Source organism: Castanea sativa, chromosome 6 (assembly GCF_040712315.1).
Source record: "Castanea sativa cultivar Marrone di Chiusa Pesio chromosome 6, ASM4071231v1".
Classification (NCBI taxonomy): domain Eukaryota; kingdom Viridiplantae; phylum Streptophyta; class Magnoliopsida; order Fagales; family Fagaceae; genus Castanea; species Castanea sativa.
In genome coordinates, this window is record NC_134018.1 from 46978546 (window position 1) to 46991101 (window position 12556).

A 12556-nucleotide genomic window follows, 5' to 3' on the forward strand; every position below is an offset into this window, starting at 1 on the left:
ATAATGAACCAATGAGTGTGGGGTCTACTCTTATGTGAGGGAGGGACACATCCATACGACACACGATTTACCTCTGCAATATAAGCTTTTAGCTAATAATACATTATGATTATGTAACGGCAAGTCAAAATGGTCAACTGCAAGCTTGGATTCTTTCCATACTCCAGAAGAGTAAATATTCACCGCTATTTCCCAGTCATGAGTCATCGTTACTAGTTTGCTTCACAAAAAACCGTAGTAACTTGTAACTTTGACAGATGTGATTAGCAATGGTATCAACATCAATATCACGGTGCAATAATTGCTCTTGTTCATCTTCTTCTTGGCAATAAAATCCAACTACGCTCTTTAAAGCTTCTGGCATGCCATCATATTCACATATGATCAATAGGTGGAGGAAGCGCAAGTATTGGTAACAGGTTATGAACTTATGATCCAAAGTTAATTAAGGATCAAAAATCAAATGCGCAGCCAGACTTCTCAAGACCATATATATGCAATGGCTGCAGCAGTTGGTTCATTGATTATAACGCAGGACATTCAAGCCTGCTATGCCTATAAACAAGAGCTTCCTCTTGGACCTCTATCTCTACTCCTCATTTCATAATTCATATCAATCATCAATCAAAAAAAAAAAAAAAATATATATATATATATATATATATATATATATATATATATATATATATATATATATATATATATATAAAGTAGAAATCTCATAGGGGAGAGCATATATGAAGCTCTGCCATGTGGCGCACTTTATGAAGAGAATTGAAATATTCTTAAGCAATTAAGCCACATAAGAGATAAAAACAAATTAATCATTGACTTTTTGTTTTATTTGGCTTAATATTTTAAGATTTTTCTAATTAAAAAATAAATATTCTTTGTATCTTTTGATTTAATGTTTCAAGACTTTTCATCTCTCACACATATACACAAAACTTTTTGCATTTTAGTTCACTATTTTCACCTCTTACACTTCTACCCTTTATATATACCTACCTAACCCTTCATGTCATTCCATGTCAAATACACACAAACAAAAAATTATTTCATTTATCTTCAATCTTTTGGCGACACCTACCTAGCTCTAACATTGTTGTTTCATCTAATCTTACCCCGTTTGAGTTGGCTACAACCAAGGAAGGAGGGCTTTCATTTTATATTGAGTGACAACGGCGATTATGATTTTGATGTCAAGGTCGGACGTTGTGGATTTGTGGGTTTTGTAAATGATGTGATTAACTGTCAGTGTTTGGGATGTGTATTTTGTTTTAGAATTAAGGAGAAAGAGAGAGACACATTTTATATCAACTTTTATGATATAATTTTTTTTCTCATTACTTCAATTGAATAATTATAATGGATATGTGTATGCAATCTATAATTGTTACTTTTAATGATAAACTCATTACTAATAAAGTTCTTTAACAATTATGCTATGATACACATACAATATTCTCCAAAACTATCTTATATAAAACATTACAATATTATCTGTACATCGCACGAGTAACTTACTAGTATTTCGTAATTAAGCAGACTAGTTAACACCTTTTTAAGTAACATGCCACTGAATAAGCACTTGTATTGTATCTAGAAGAACTAGTTGACACCTTCTCAAGTCTCTACTCAAGTTCATGGGAAATGGTCTGTGCATATGTAAATTTTGAGGAAAAAAAAAAACAATTTGTAAACCAGTGTGGTGCGCTTTTTCAGATCATGCAGTCCCAAGCCTTCCTCATATAAAGTCCTTCAACACCATATACAGAGTAAACACTAGGGGGAAAAACATAGGAGTAATTTGTAAATATGTAAAAGACTAAAAAATATCACTACTCTATAGACTATTCATAGCCAATTTCCAAACGCCAGTTTATGATTAACCAAATCAAAATTTCTATTAACTAGTTATAATCCCTGTACATATAAATTTTGAGGGAAGAGTGGAGTAGAGTAGAGGAAAGGAGAGAAGAGAGGTTTCACTTATATTAAAATACTCAAATTGTTGATTTCACCCTTATATTGATGGTTTTCAATACTAAAAACTAAATGGATTCTTTTAGTGTAATTTTGCACTTTAGAACAGGTTGTTTATAAGTTTTCATTCAAAAATCACTATGACTGGACTTTTCTTTGCAAATTGTATTTACAACTGGTTTTAATAAATTTTTTAATGAAAAATGACCCCAAAAAATGAGAGTAAAAAATAAACATTCTCTTCTGATTTTAATAATTTTTTATGAAATAATGACCCAAAAAAAAAAAAAAAGCAAAAAATCAACATTCACCTCTGGTTTTGAAACCGCCACAATGGCACAATCAGTTCCTAACATGTTAGATGGATGTTAATAAGCTCTACTTATTAACAAAAAAGTGTTAGATGGATTATAACGAGCGAATACAATAAGATTTTCTCTTAGTTCTTTAAGAAAAATAAATAACAAGTCTTATTTCAACTAGAGAAAGAAACACAACTCAAACTAGAAAAAGGAAACAACACGAAATCCTATTTTAAATAGGAAAAGATAAAAATAAAATTTCACAATTTATCACAACTAATACTCAAGAAATTTGTCATATATTATATCCTGCTAGCTTAAGCTTACAATTCATAATTTTTCATTTGGTTTGAAAAAACTTGTGGTCGAGTTCAAACTATCCCTACCTCAATTCCTCTATATAATAGGATTGGAAAAATATTAAAATCCAAACTACTTAAGCTAATTTTGCAAATCGAAAAAGGACCATATCCCCAATGATGTTGATCAATTTTGCCGAGGCAAAGGGGACAAAGGCCATGACTCCATGTTATAAAAAAAGGGCTCCAACAAATAGCAACAGGAACAGCAAATCAAGCCATGGGAATGATCGTAAGGGACAAAATCCAGTCTCCCACTTTGCATATCAAAGCAAATAATCGGGTGCCCTATTCTGAGATACAAAATATGCGAATTCTGGGCATGGAATGCAACAGGAAAAGTTCCTCTTTTGGATGGAGACAGAGTGTTAGTAATATCATTAGTGCTCACTCTATGCCTCAATGTCCATTCTGACCTGTAGACAAAAGGGTAACATTCCTTGTCAAAATAACTATGCAGTTTCTGTTCCAACATGTATACCTCAAATCCTTCATCATGGCCAACAGCACATTGAAGAAACCCCAAATGTGACTCCCCAATAGCCCCATAGGCTCTGCCATTAACGTGTGATGAAGAAGGTCCCTCAATCAACACGTCGAGGCCATCCTTCGCCATGTTAAATACGTAGGCGAAAATCAGCATTCCTGTTGAAATGGTTGTTGAACAAAAGAAGACCCCTCGTATAGAGATGCTATATGAGCTCATAGCTAGTACATGATATAGCGGCATTCCAAAATCGTCAAGCTTGGATTCTTTCCAGACTCCAGTATCAGAAGAGTAAATATTCACCACCATTTCCCAGTCATTGTTACTGGCTTGCTTCACAAAAAAACGTACCACCTTGTAACTTTGACGTATGTGATTAGTAATAGCATCTACATCGATATCATGGTGCGATAATTGTTCATCTTCTTCTTGGCAATAAAATCCAACTAAGTTCTTTATCGTGTCAACACTGGCATACATATTATGAGGAACTTCAGTGTGATAGCGATAGTCATCAATATGTATAGGTGGAGGAAGTGCAAACCAAGTATTGGTAACAGGGTTGCACACATAATAGTTCATGGGATGGTGACCATAGAGAACGAGACCATTGGAAGAAGCAATGAAATTGCCTAGACCTTGTTTAAAACTACGGGATGTTATAGGCACACCTTGATGACACATGGGTACGAAAGAGACCTCTTGGTACTTGTAACATTGGTCCACACAGTGATTGGGGTTTTGAGGATTGTGGAGTTTGTAGAAAAAGCCTAGCAGGGTCGGTTTTTTTAGTTGTTTTTGTTGGAGTTTTCGAGTGAAATAGTTGTGAATGAATAAAGGGTCAGAGAGTATTGAAGTGTTAAGTGTCTTGGACACGCACTTGAATCTGAAGATGTGTTTACCGGGAAGACGAAGCATGATATCGTATATCATGTCTTTTGGCAAACTCTGATTTTCTTTATTCTCTTCATCGCTGCCTTTACTATCTCTAAGTAAATTCATCATTTTTTCACTTTTAAAGATGACAATCTTCCTTCTTTCACGATCTTGATCTTTCTTCCTCTATGATGTGTATTTTTGTGTTTGAGAGAGAGGTGTGAAGAAGTCTTTGTTCTTCTTAAATAGAAAAGCCAAAACTCTAATTTAGAGGGCTTTCTTTATGGCTGTTTGCATATAGTATTTGATTTGTAAAAGGATTCTAATTTAGAGATGGTTGGGGCAAACTTCGATTACACTTATCCCAAAGCCCAAATATCAAGTGAGTTATTAGTTGTTAGAATATTTTAATTGAAATAGAATTATAAACTTCTTGAAATTTATGTAATAGAGTTTTACTTCATATATATGAAGTAAAACTCTATTACATAAATTTCAAGAAGTTTATAATTCTATTTCAATTAAAATTCTATTACCAAAAGTTTCAAGCAAACCAAAATAAAATTTAGTACTTATTTTTAATTATTATGAATATGTGATTAAATATAGATTTTAAAATATGAACATAGGGTACTAGCCTCATCAAAAGCTTTGCACATGCAATGAGGCTTTTTTTTTAGTGTTATAATTTTCTTTTAAAAAAAAAAAAGGATTAATTTGTTTTGAAAATATAGATGAGTAGAAGAGTGTCCTATTTTGTAAGTATTTTTAGTGGAGTTTGAGATATATTTTACCAGGTTGTCCTCAAGTTTTTTTCCAATTAAATATAAAGTTTAGAAGTATTTTTGAACCTTATAAAAATCCAATCCAAAGAGGAAAATCCTCTTATAAATAGTATATATCAACATTACTACACTATCCCCAGAATCCCCATTCAATCTGTCCTGTAAAACCAAAGTGTTTTTAAAAAAAATTTAGGTCATGCGGCCCACACCATTAGATGGGTAATTAGATACAGCCCACGATCATCATTGATAGAATACTATGTGCTTAATTCAGATTCAGAAGTCCATATTGATCTCGGGCAGTGTAAACTCAAAGACACTCAAAGAGAGAGAGAGTTATGTTACATTTGTTTTAAGGCTATGTGAAATGGCCGATGATCAAAACCTGGATGTTACAAAATGTTACTATCATCCTGTTAGCCAATTTCTAGATTATGTAAAGCGCATAACCCATGATCCATCTTGCTTACAACTCATGGTGTAAAATGTGAAGAGTGTATACTGTATAACAACACCACAAAAACAATTCAACATTTGTAAAGCAAAAGGACAATTGTGAACAAGAATTTCTACAGTGTCTAATATAAACCAACTGTTTCTTTTAGTTCTAATAATATTTAAAATTCTACAATGTTTCAACTTAAGAAGTGAGAATTCTTGCCTGCTACTTTGATTATAAGACAACAACAAATGAAAAGCCAAGAAGATGATAATGTGATTTGTACAATTTTACAATTTTGTACTCTAAGTTCTCTACACAATGAATTGATTTAACTGAAAAACAAGGTAACTTGTGTTAGAATGATGACCTTATTCCATCACATCATTTACAAATGCCAACGTTTTCCACAGTGGGAAAGCCAGCAATGAATTGAGTGAGAATATTACATGAAATTGAATTGATTTGTACAATTTTTGTTTCTGCTCCTGTCAACTTTTTTGTTTTTTTCTCTTTACATCATCACAATTGGATACCTTCACCTCCATGTTATTCAATTGGGACCTCAGCTGGTGCCTCCATGATCTTTGGAGTTCCAGCCTGATGCTTTCCCTGTGGCTTAGCTTGATGCTGAGACCAATAAGAATGGGCAGCCAAGACTCGGTCCAAGAGCTCTTGGGGAACAGGCTCACCCCTTCTTTGTTGGGGGGCAATTTTTGCTGTGTGAACCAATGTTTTCCATTTATCCTGCAGAAACCAAATATGTTATATAGCAAAAGTTGGAAGCTAGTGATAATGATGCCCAAAACAAACCAGTTAGTTTCTTATGCTTTCCCACACAATCAACACTACTGCAAACTAGTATTTACTCAGTGAAGAGAAATAAGAAAAATCAAAAGCAGGGAGAGAGAAAGAAAGAAGGTTTCAAACCAAATAAAATTTCCTCCAGAAAAAACCTCAAGTCTAGGCTAAATATGCACCAGAGTATCTTATTAAGCACATTTTTTTTAGCCTAAGCAGTAAGCACATATATCCAAGCATAATATTTGACATGACTTTATTTTTTGCAAGTTAAACATGCACCAGAATTTTAAACTCATGACTTCACCCTCCACCCACACTTAAGAAGTGTCATTTAAGCCAAGACTCATTAGCATAATAGTGGACATGACTCATAACAATAAAGATAGTGAAAAGATTTTATATCTGAAATATATATATATATATATATATATATATATTTAAATACAACTCAGTGATAGCCAAATGCTCTGAAAATCGAATATAAAGTGAAAATTTGGCAAAAAATAGTTCCAACTGTGAGTTCTAATATATTTCCATTCCAAAATATATAACCTAAATAAACAATTACCTTCAAGTCCACGTAAGTTCGATGGTCTGCATTCTCAAAAGCACGCAATTTAACATCACGCCACCTGCAGAATGTGAACCATTTAAAAACCTGAATTCTCTTCTTCTTTTAAAAATAATAAATAAACAAACACTATGCTACAGCCAATGAGTTGTAAAGAACATCACACCTCCCAGTTCCAAGCTCCTCAACTGCATGCACCAATGCTTCTACTTCGGACACAGAGAAAGGTCTCCTGGTTCGACGCTGTACAAGTTCAGAACGTCTTGTTTTCTGGTTCAGTGGAACCACAGCCAGTGCCTCCATGCTCATCGCTGGAACAGCAACTATTGCTTTGGTATCCGGTGTTGTTTTGTCATTCATGTCAGTAGGGGAGGAAACTGTATCATGATTACTATCAACATGGTTGCTTGAATTGGTCAGTGGAAGGTCAGGTAAGGTATCAGAGATCCCTGAATCTAAAACAAGATTTTCCGGGGACCTAAAAAGAATTCAATATATTGTTAGCTACAGAGAAAAAATAACTAAAATGCATTATGCAAAACACAATAATTCTCAATTCCAATAGAGATTAACTCAGACAAAAAATCTCAAAGCTGTTTCAAATTACCAAAGTTTAAACTGCTTTCTTAATCAAAATATCAAGAATTGTCAAGGTAAGGAAGCTGCTCTAACACAACTAGATTCACAATAATTTTAGGCCTCATGAGAACTGATAAAAATTTAACAACTTCCCTGGACCTCTTGACTCTACAATCCTAGCCTTCCAATATTTTTGTTTGCAACGGTAGGTGGAAAAAAAAATGAAAAATAAAAAGTTCAAATTTACAAAAAGGGAAAAAATAAATTGCTGACCATATGTGCTTATTAATTTTAAATAAATGGTTCAAAGTTCACCCCTGCAAATGAATTACCTTGTTAAAAGTTGAGATGAATCACATGATAAAAGAGGAGGAAGATCACTAAAGCACGTAGGTGGAGGTGTTTGCACGGTATTGGGCTCCAACATAAAACCCAGAGAATCCAGATTGTCTTTACAAGAAATTCCTGTCTGCATAAGAGTTCTGTTGTCATCTCTAACCTTCTTCCCTTGAAGAAGAATCCCAACGTCTAATCCACTTCCAAGTATAGAAGTTACAGCCTCCATAATAGTCCTCTACAAGTAATATAATTCCATTAGAAACCCACAAGAACAACACTAAGCAATAACCAAAATGAAGAAAACCTATTATTACTGCAACAGACAAGCATTTATGCAGATATCATTAAACAGTATACTTCAGCATATAGCCTCAGTAGTTCAATTATGGGGCTGGGAAAAACATTAGTAGTCTTAGAATAAGAAGAAGAGATGTTATTATACCTTTAATGAACCAACAGTGGCAGTTTCTGGGACCTCAATAAAAAGCTCTGGTACCCTAAAGGACTTAATGCTAAATTTCACTGTGCAGAAAAACAAACATGGTGTAAGAACCTCCTGTGCCAGGACAAAATATAAAGAAACAAGACAATGCACATCAAACAGGCAATTGCTCTAGTACCATGAGAATCCTTGGAGTGAAAGGAAGCTTGATGACCCAAAACCGAAGATGATACCCCATTGGCTGCAAAAACAACTACATTTATTTAGTGCAACCATTGAAGACCACAAACCACAAATCTGAACAATACTAAGAAACATTTAATAGATTAAAAGGTGGAAAAGAACCTCCATGCAAAATTGCAGCTGAGTCATTCTTATCTTCAGTCATGCCTTTCTCGGGTGAATTAGAAACACTTTCACTACTGAACCCACCATCAGAAGTCACTACTGAAATTTGGTCAAACAATTTCCTCCTCTTAAAGAGAATGTCACGTTGACATTTTTGACGGCTTTGACGGTCATGACAGGTTTTCCTCTTGCAATAAAGAGGTTTTAATCCCCCATCTACAAATGCTAAAATCATGAACTTCATTAATAAGAAATAATAACGATGATCAAATAGAAATGAAACACAAGCATACCATAAATATGAATCATAATATGTTCAACCCATTAATCAGCTGCTTACCAGATCTAGGAAGTTCACAATCCTTCAATTTTGGAGCTACTTTCCAGTATTTGGAAGTCAGCAGCTTCCTTATTCTTCGATCTGCAATACGTGTTGGAGGCCTAAATGCCTTCAACTTGGTACTACGTTTAAAGCACCTAGATAAATTTTCGTCATCATCTCTACTACCTAACTTAGTATCATTCCTATACCTGGGAAAACAAGCATTAGGAACAGAGTTCTGGCGCAATGGCAATTTGACGTTACTGTCAGAATTGATTGCTGCAGGAGATTCCAGAAACAATTCTGTTGGAACCTTTGAACTACATATATTAGGCTTATTAGCATCTTCATTTTTCAATCCCACAACCTCTAGCTGTCTTTCAGCTTCGATATTTACATTAGCATCAGAAGACTCCCCAAATTGAGGGGAGCCTCCCTCCACTTTACTAGAATAGTTTTCGGAATCAGTCTTGCTTTTACAAATTACAGACTTCACATCACCACCAGCTTTCTGTGAGCAATCAAAACTTTTAATGAATGAAGTGCGTTCCAAAACATCATCACTTTCAGCATGTGAGAATTCTTTCAGAGTGCTCTTATGACTGATGTTTTGTGAGGCCATCTCAAAAGCAAAAGAACTGTCTCCACAATTTCTCTGATATAACCACTCTGCCTTGAATGGTTTATCCTCAAATTCTCGTTCCTGTTTAACAGCATCTTTGCCACAGGCCAGCAGATCAATTCCTTCAGATGCATTACTGGAAGCAGAACTTTCACTTTCACGCAATAACTTGCCAGCTATGGAAGCCAGTAATTCAAATGCACAGATTTGAGTATCCTCAACTGTCTTCTTACACAAGCCCCTCTGAAACCAAAATCAAAATTTACATAGTTAGAACCAGAGTTCAGCTCCCAGAATGATAGAAAGCACCAGACTACAACTGAATTGCAGCAAATACTTACTCGAACAGATCTGGGAGCCCGAGGTATAGTGGGGAGCCGGAAGCCATTAAATCCATGATCTTGCCTCTTCTTAAACACCATATTTCAGAAGTACATGGCAGTAAGAACTCATCAAACACAAAGAAGCATCACTACCCAGATCCTAATCACTGCCATCAAAACCCAAAAGGAGACCAATGTATTTATTAAATAACCACAACAAGCAACTAATGAATATTAAGCTTAATTGCTTTCAGACACACTATAACAAAACTTTGTAACCATGCCTTTCAAACAAATTAATTGACATATATACTGTTGTGAGACTTTTAGACTATCTAAAGGACTACAATTCAAGGGGAAAAAAAAGTATAAAGTGCACAAGGCTCCTGCTTCTATGCAATTCGAAGATGCGATTGTTAGGCCGCTTTACCACAATTTTTGAAGGCTAATTCCAATGACCCAGTATGGTGTATTTGTGTGTGTATAATGACCACTCAAAGGATATAAACAAATGGCATGTGAATACTAACAAAAATTGCCAATTCCAACTCATGAATGTACATTGTTCTTTCTATTTCACACCATTCTCTCTCTCCACAACTACTGCAAATCCTAATTCATTGCTAATATACTGACCGCGAAAACTTATCAAACACGAAAAAACGAGCAAGCCATCAGATCTTATGCAGCCAAGCAATTAAACTATCCAAGTAAAATGAACATTACCAACACTTTAGCCGCAACATGTGCGTGTGTAAAATACTGGAATTCCATAGCAACCAAATAATCTCTTAATGGATCCAATTCACAACAATTATGACATTGATTCTCAGATCCCAAAACCGAAACCGTGGATCAGAATTCAGGCACTTAAACAGAGGTTTCAAACAGTTTCACAAAAACAAGACCATCCAATTAGCAAACAGAAACCCAAAACCCAAAATTCCCCATTGATTGCTTAATATAGCAATAAAAAACTAAAACCCACATTTGAACTCCACACACCCAAGTCCTCAAAAGCCAATTCCCAAAAAAAACTCAATACAAAACAAAACAACCCAATTCCAAATTTTCAACGTTTCAAAATTTCCAAAACCAAGACCAATTCAAAAACAAAACAAACCAAACACGGCCTAACTTTCCACGATCCGATCCGATCGAACCCATAACTTTTCCCAAACACTCAATCTCTTAGAATTCCCAAGAAAACTAAAAATTCAGCAACAAGATCACAATGCAAAAAAAAAAAAAAAAATTTGAAATTCCATACAAAATTGACGATTAACTCACCTCTTCAGCAACGATCTCCGCTTCAAATTCTGTTTTCCCATTCTACAATTCGATCAGATTCCAAATTTTCCCAACGGAAACAGTTTGCGTGGGAAACATGCAAATCCCAATAGAATTGAGTAAAAAAAAAAAAAAAAACTAACTAACTAAATGAAAGAATCAGAAACGTGAACAAGATCTGTACAAAGAATTGGAAATTGAATTCCTACAGGAAAATAGTTTTTCAATTCTCTCTTAAAAAATTGTTTCCCTCTCCCTCTTAAAAAAAAAAATGATTTCAGTTAATTTTTGTTGGTTTTTTTTTTTGTTGGTTTAATGAAAAGGAAAGGACAAAAACCCCTTAGGAAATACAAGTAAGACGCAAAACAGTAGCTTAAACCCCTTGAATTATTTATACTCGTACATCTTAATTAGTTTTCTTGGCCACATAACCGGACCAGCCGGTGAACTTGCAGTAATTTACTGGCAAGAGTCAGTTACCACAATAACCCACTTTTTCTTTTTCTTTTTCTTTTTAGTTTTTAAAGACTAGTTCTTAAAATCTTGTAAACCCCTAATTTTTTTTTTTGGTGAGAGGATAGGTTTTGCCACGTGTAATGGTTTCCGGCAGTACGAAAGCTTTGTCAGATTTCTAAAACTTTGGGGATAAGAAAAATAAGGATTAGACAAGTTTTGAGGAATATCCCTAAGATGCCGATTTGGGTTTTTTTTTTTTTTTTTTAATGTCACTTCTGTCTTTTTCATTGGTCCACTTTTTTTCTTTTTAAAATATGTTCCCCCAACCTCCTTTTCGAGTAAAATATTGGATGAATCATTAATTGTTCTATGAGACATCTTTTTAATGTTATTGGCTGAAGTTTAGTGATAAAAAAAATTATAAAATTGATGTTGTAAAATTCTTAATGGATGAGCCGTTTTTAATATTATTATTTTACTTATCAATAATTATCTACTAAATTCGTGAAAATAATTGTTGGCCATTTAAATTCAATCACTATGTTAATTTTTTTTTATAAAAAAAAAATTTTAAATGCAAATTTTACTTTTTCAAGTTTGACTTAAATTCATCATAATCTTCTAATTTTATTTTTTTTATTAAATTTTTTAAATTTCAAATTTATTCAATTCAAGCATTTCATCCAATGACTAACAGAAAAAAAAAATTTAACAAAAAAAATTAACAGAAAAAAAAAAAAACAAAATTAACAGATAAGTATGCAATTTCCTCAAAAAAAAAAACTAACAGAAAAAAAAAAATTAACAAAATTCTCACATAAAATATCTATAAGATATTTTTAATATTTTTATAATGTTTTTTTAATATACATGAATTGATAAAATTAAAATTTAGATAACTCAATTAAACAAAAGTAAAATTAAATTACTAAAATGAATTTCTCTCAAATTGAGAGGGTGCAGTTTGTATTATAGCTTAATAAATATTGTCTCATTGTAAATTTTGGTGTGTGTTAATGTGTGGTGTCAATTTTTTTTTTTTTAACAAACTTATGTGTTATAACAGATAATTTGATTGTTAGACTAAATTTAGTGTTTTTTTATTAATCCTCTCTCTCTCTCTCTCTCTCTCAAATAATAATCAATTATCTAATATCTGTATATATAAACAATGTCGACAAGTTTTGTAATTGGGCTCATAGTTTTATGAAATATAGTTTTGTTAT

General features: G+C 33.4%; 2 protein-coding genes across 3 annotated transcripts; both read right to left on the reverse strand.

Annotated features, from left to right (window-relative positions):
- Positions 1-2774: 2774 nt before the first annotated feature.
- Positions 2775-3818, reverse strand: LOC142640071 (F-box protein At5g03970-like). The gene has a single exon (XM_075814169.1). The coding sequence runs from the start codon at positions 3816-3818 to the stop codon at positions 2775-2777; it is 1044 nt and encodes a 347-aa protein (XP_075670284.1).
- Positions 3819-5436: 1618 nt separating this feature from the next.
- On the reverse strand, positions 5437-11236 carry LOC142640511 (telomere repeat-binding protein 4-like). Of its 2 annotated transcripts, none has more exons than XM_075814641.1 (10): positions 10875-11236; positions 9603-9751; positions 8658-9504; positions 8315-8533; positions 8148-8210; positions 7970-8049; positions 7521-7762; positions 6776-7087; positions 6607-6670; positions 5437-5981 (listed from the first exon to the last, which is right to left on the reverse strand). In XM_075814641.1, the coding sequence occupies exons 2-10, from the start codon at positions 9681-9683 to the stop codon at positions 5784-5786; spliced, it is 2106 nt and encodes a 701-aa protein (XP_075670756.1). In that variant the 5' UTR covers positions 9684-9751; positions 10875-11236; the 3' UTR covers positions 5437-5783. The 2 variants fall into 2 exon arrangements, with proteins under 2 accessions (XP_075670756.1, XP_075670755.1); XM_075814640.1 differs by having other exon boundaries at positions 8315-8542.
- Between the last annotated feature and the right edge of the window lie 1320 nt (positions 11237-12556).

What these genes read in the sequence shown, in the direction of transcription:
- LOC142640071 (XM_075814169.1), bottom strand. Translation starts at nt 3,818, where the DNA reads ATGTGTCATCAAGGTGTGCCTATAACATCCCGTAGTTTTAAACAAGGT.
- LOC142640511 (XM_075814640.1), bottom strand. Translation starts at nt 9,683, where the DNA reads ATGGTGTTTAAGAAGAGGCAAGATCATGGATTTAATGGCTTCCGGCTC. An exon ending in AGCTGCAATTTTGCATGGAG is followed by an intron (nt 8,211 to 8,314) that starts GTTCTTTTCCAC and finishes TTGTTTTTGCAG; the next exon opens with CCAATGGGGTATCATCTTCG. An exon ending in CCACTGTTGGTTCATTAAAG is followed by an intron (nt 7,763 to 7,969) that starts GTATAATAACAT and finishes TATTACTTGTAG; the next exon opens with AGGACTATTATGGAGGCTGT.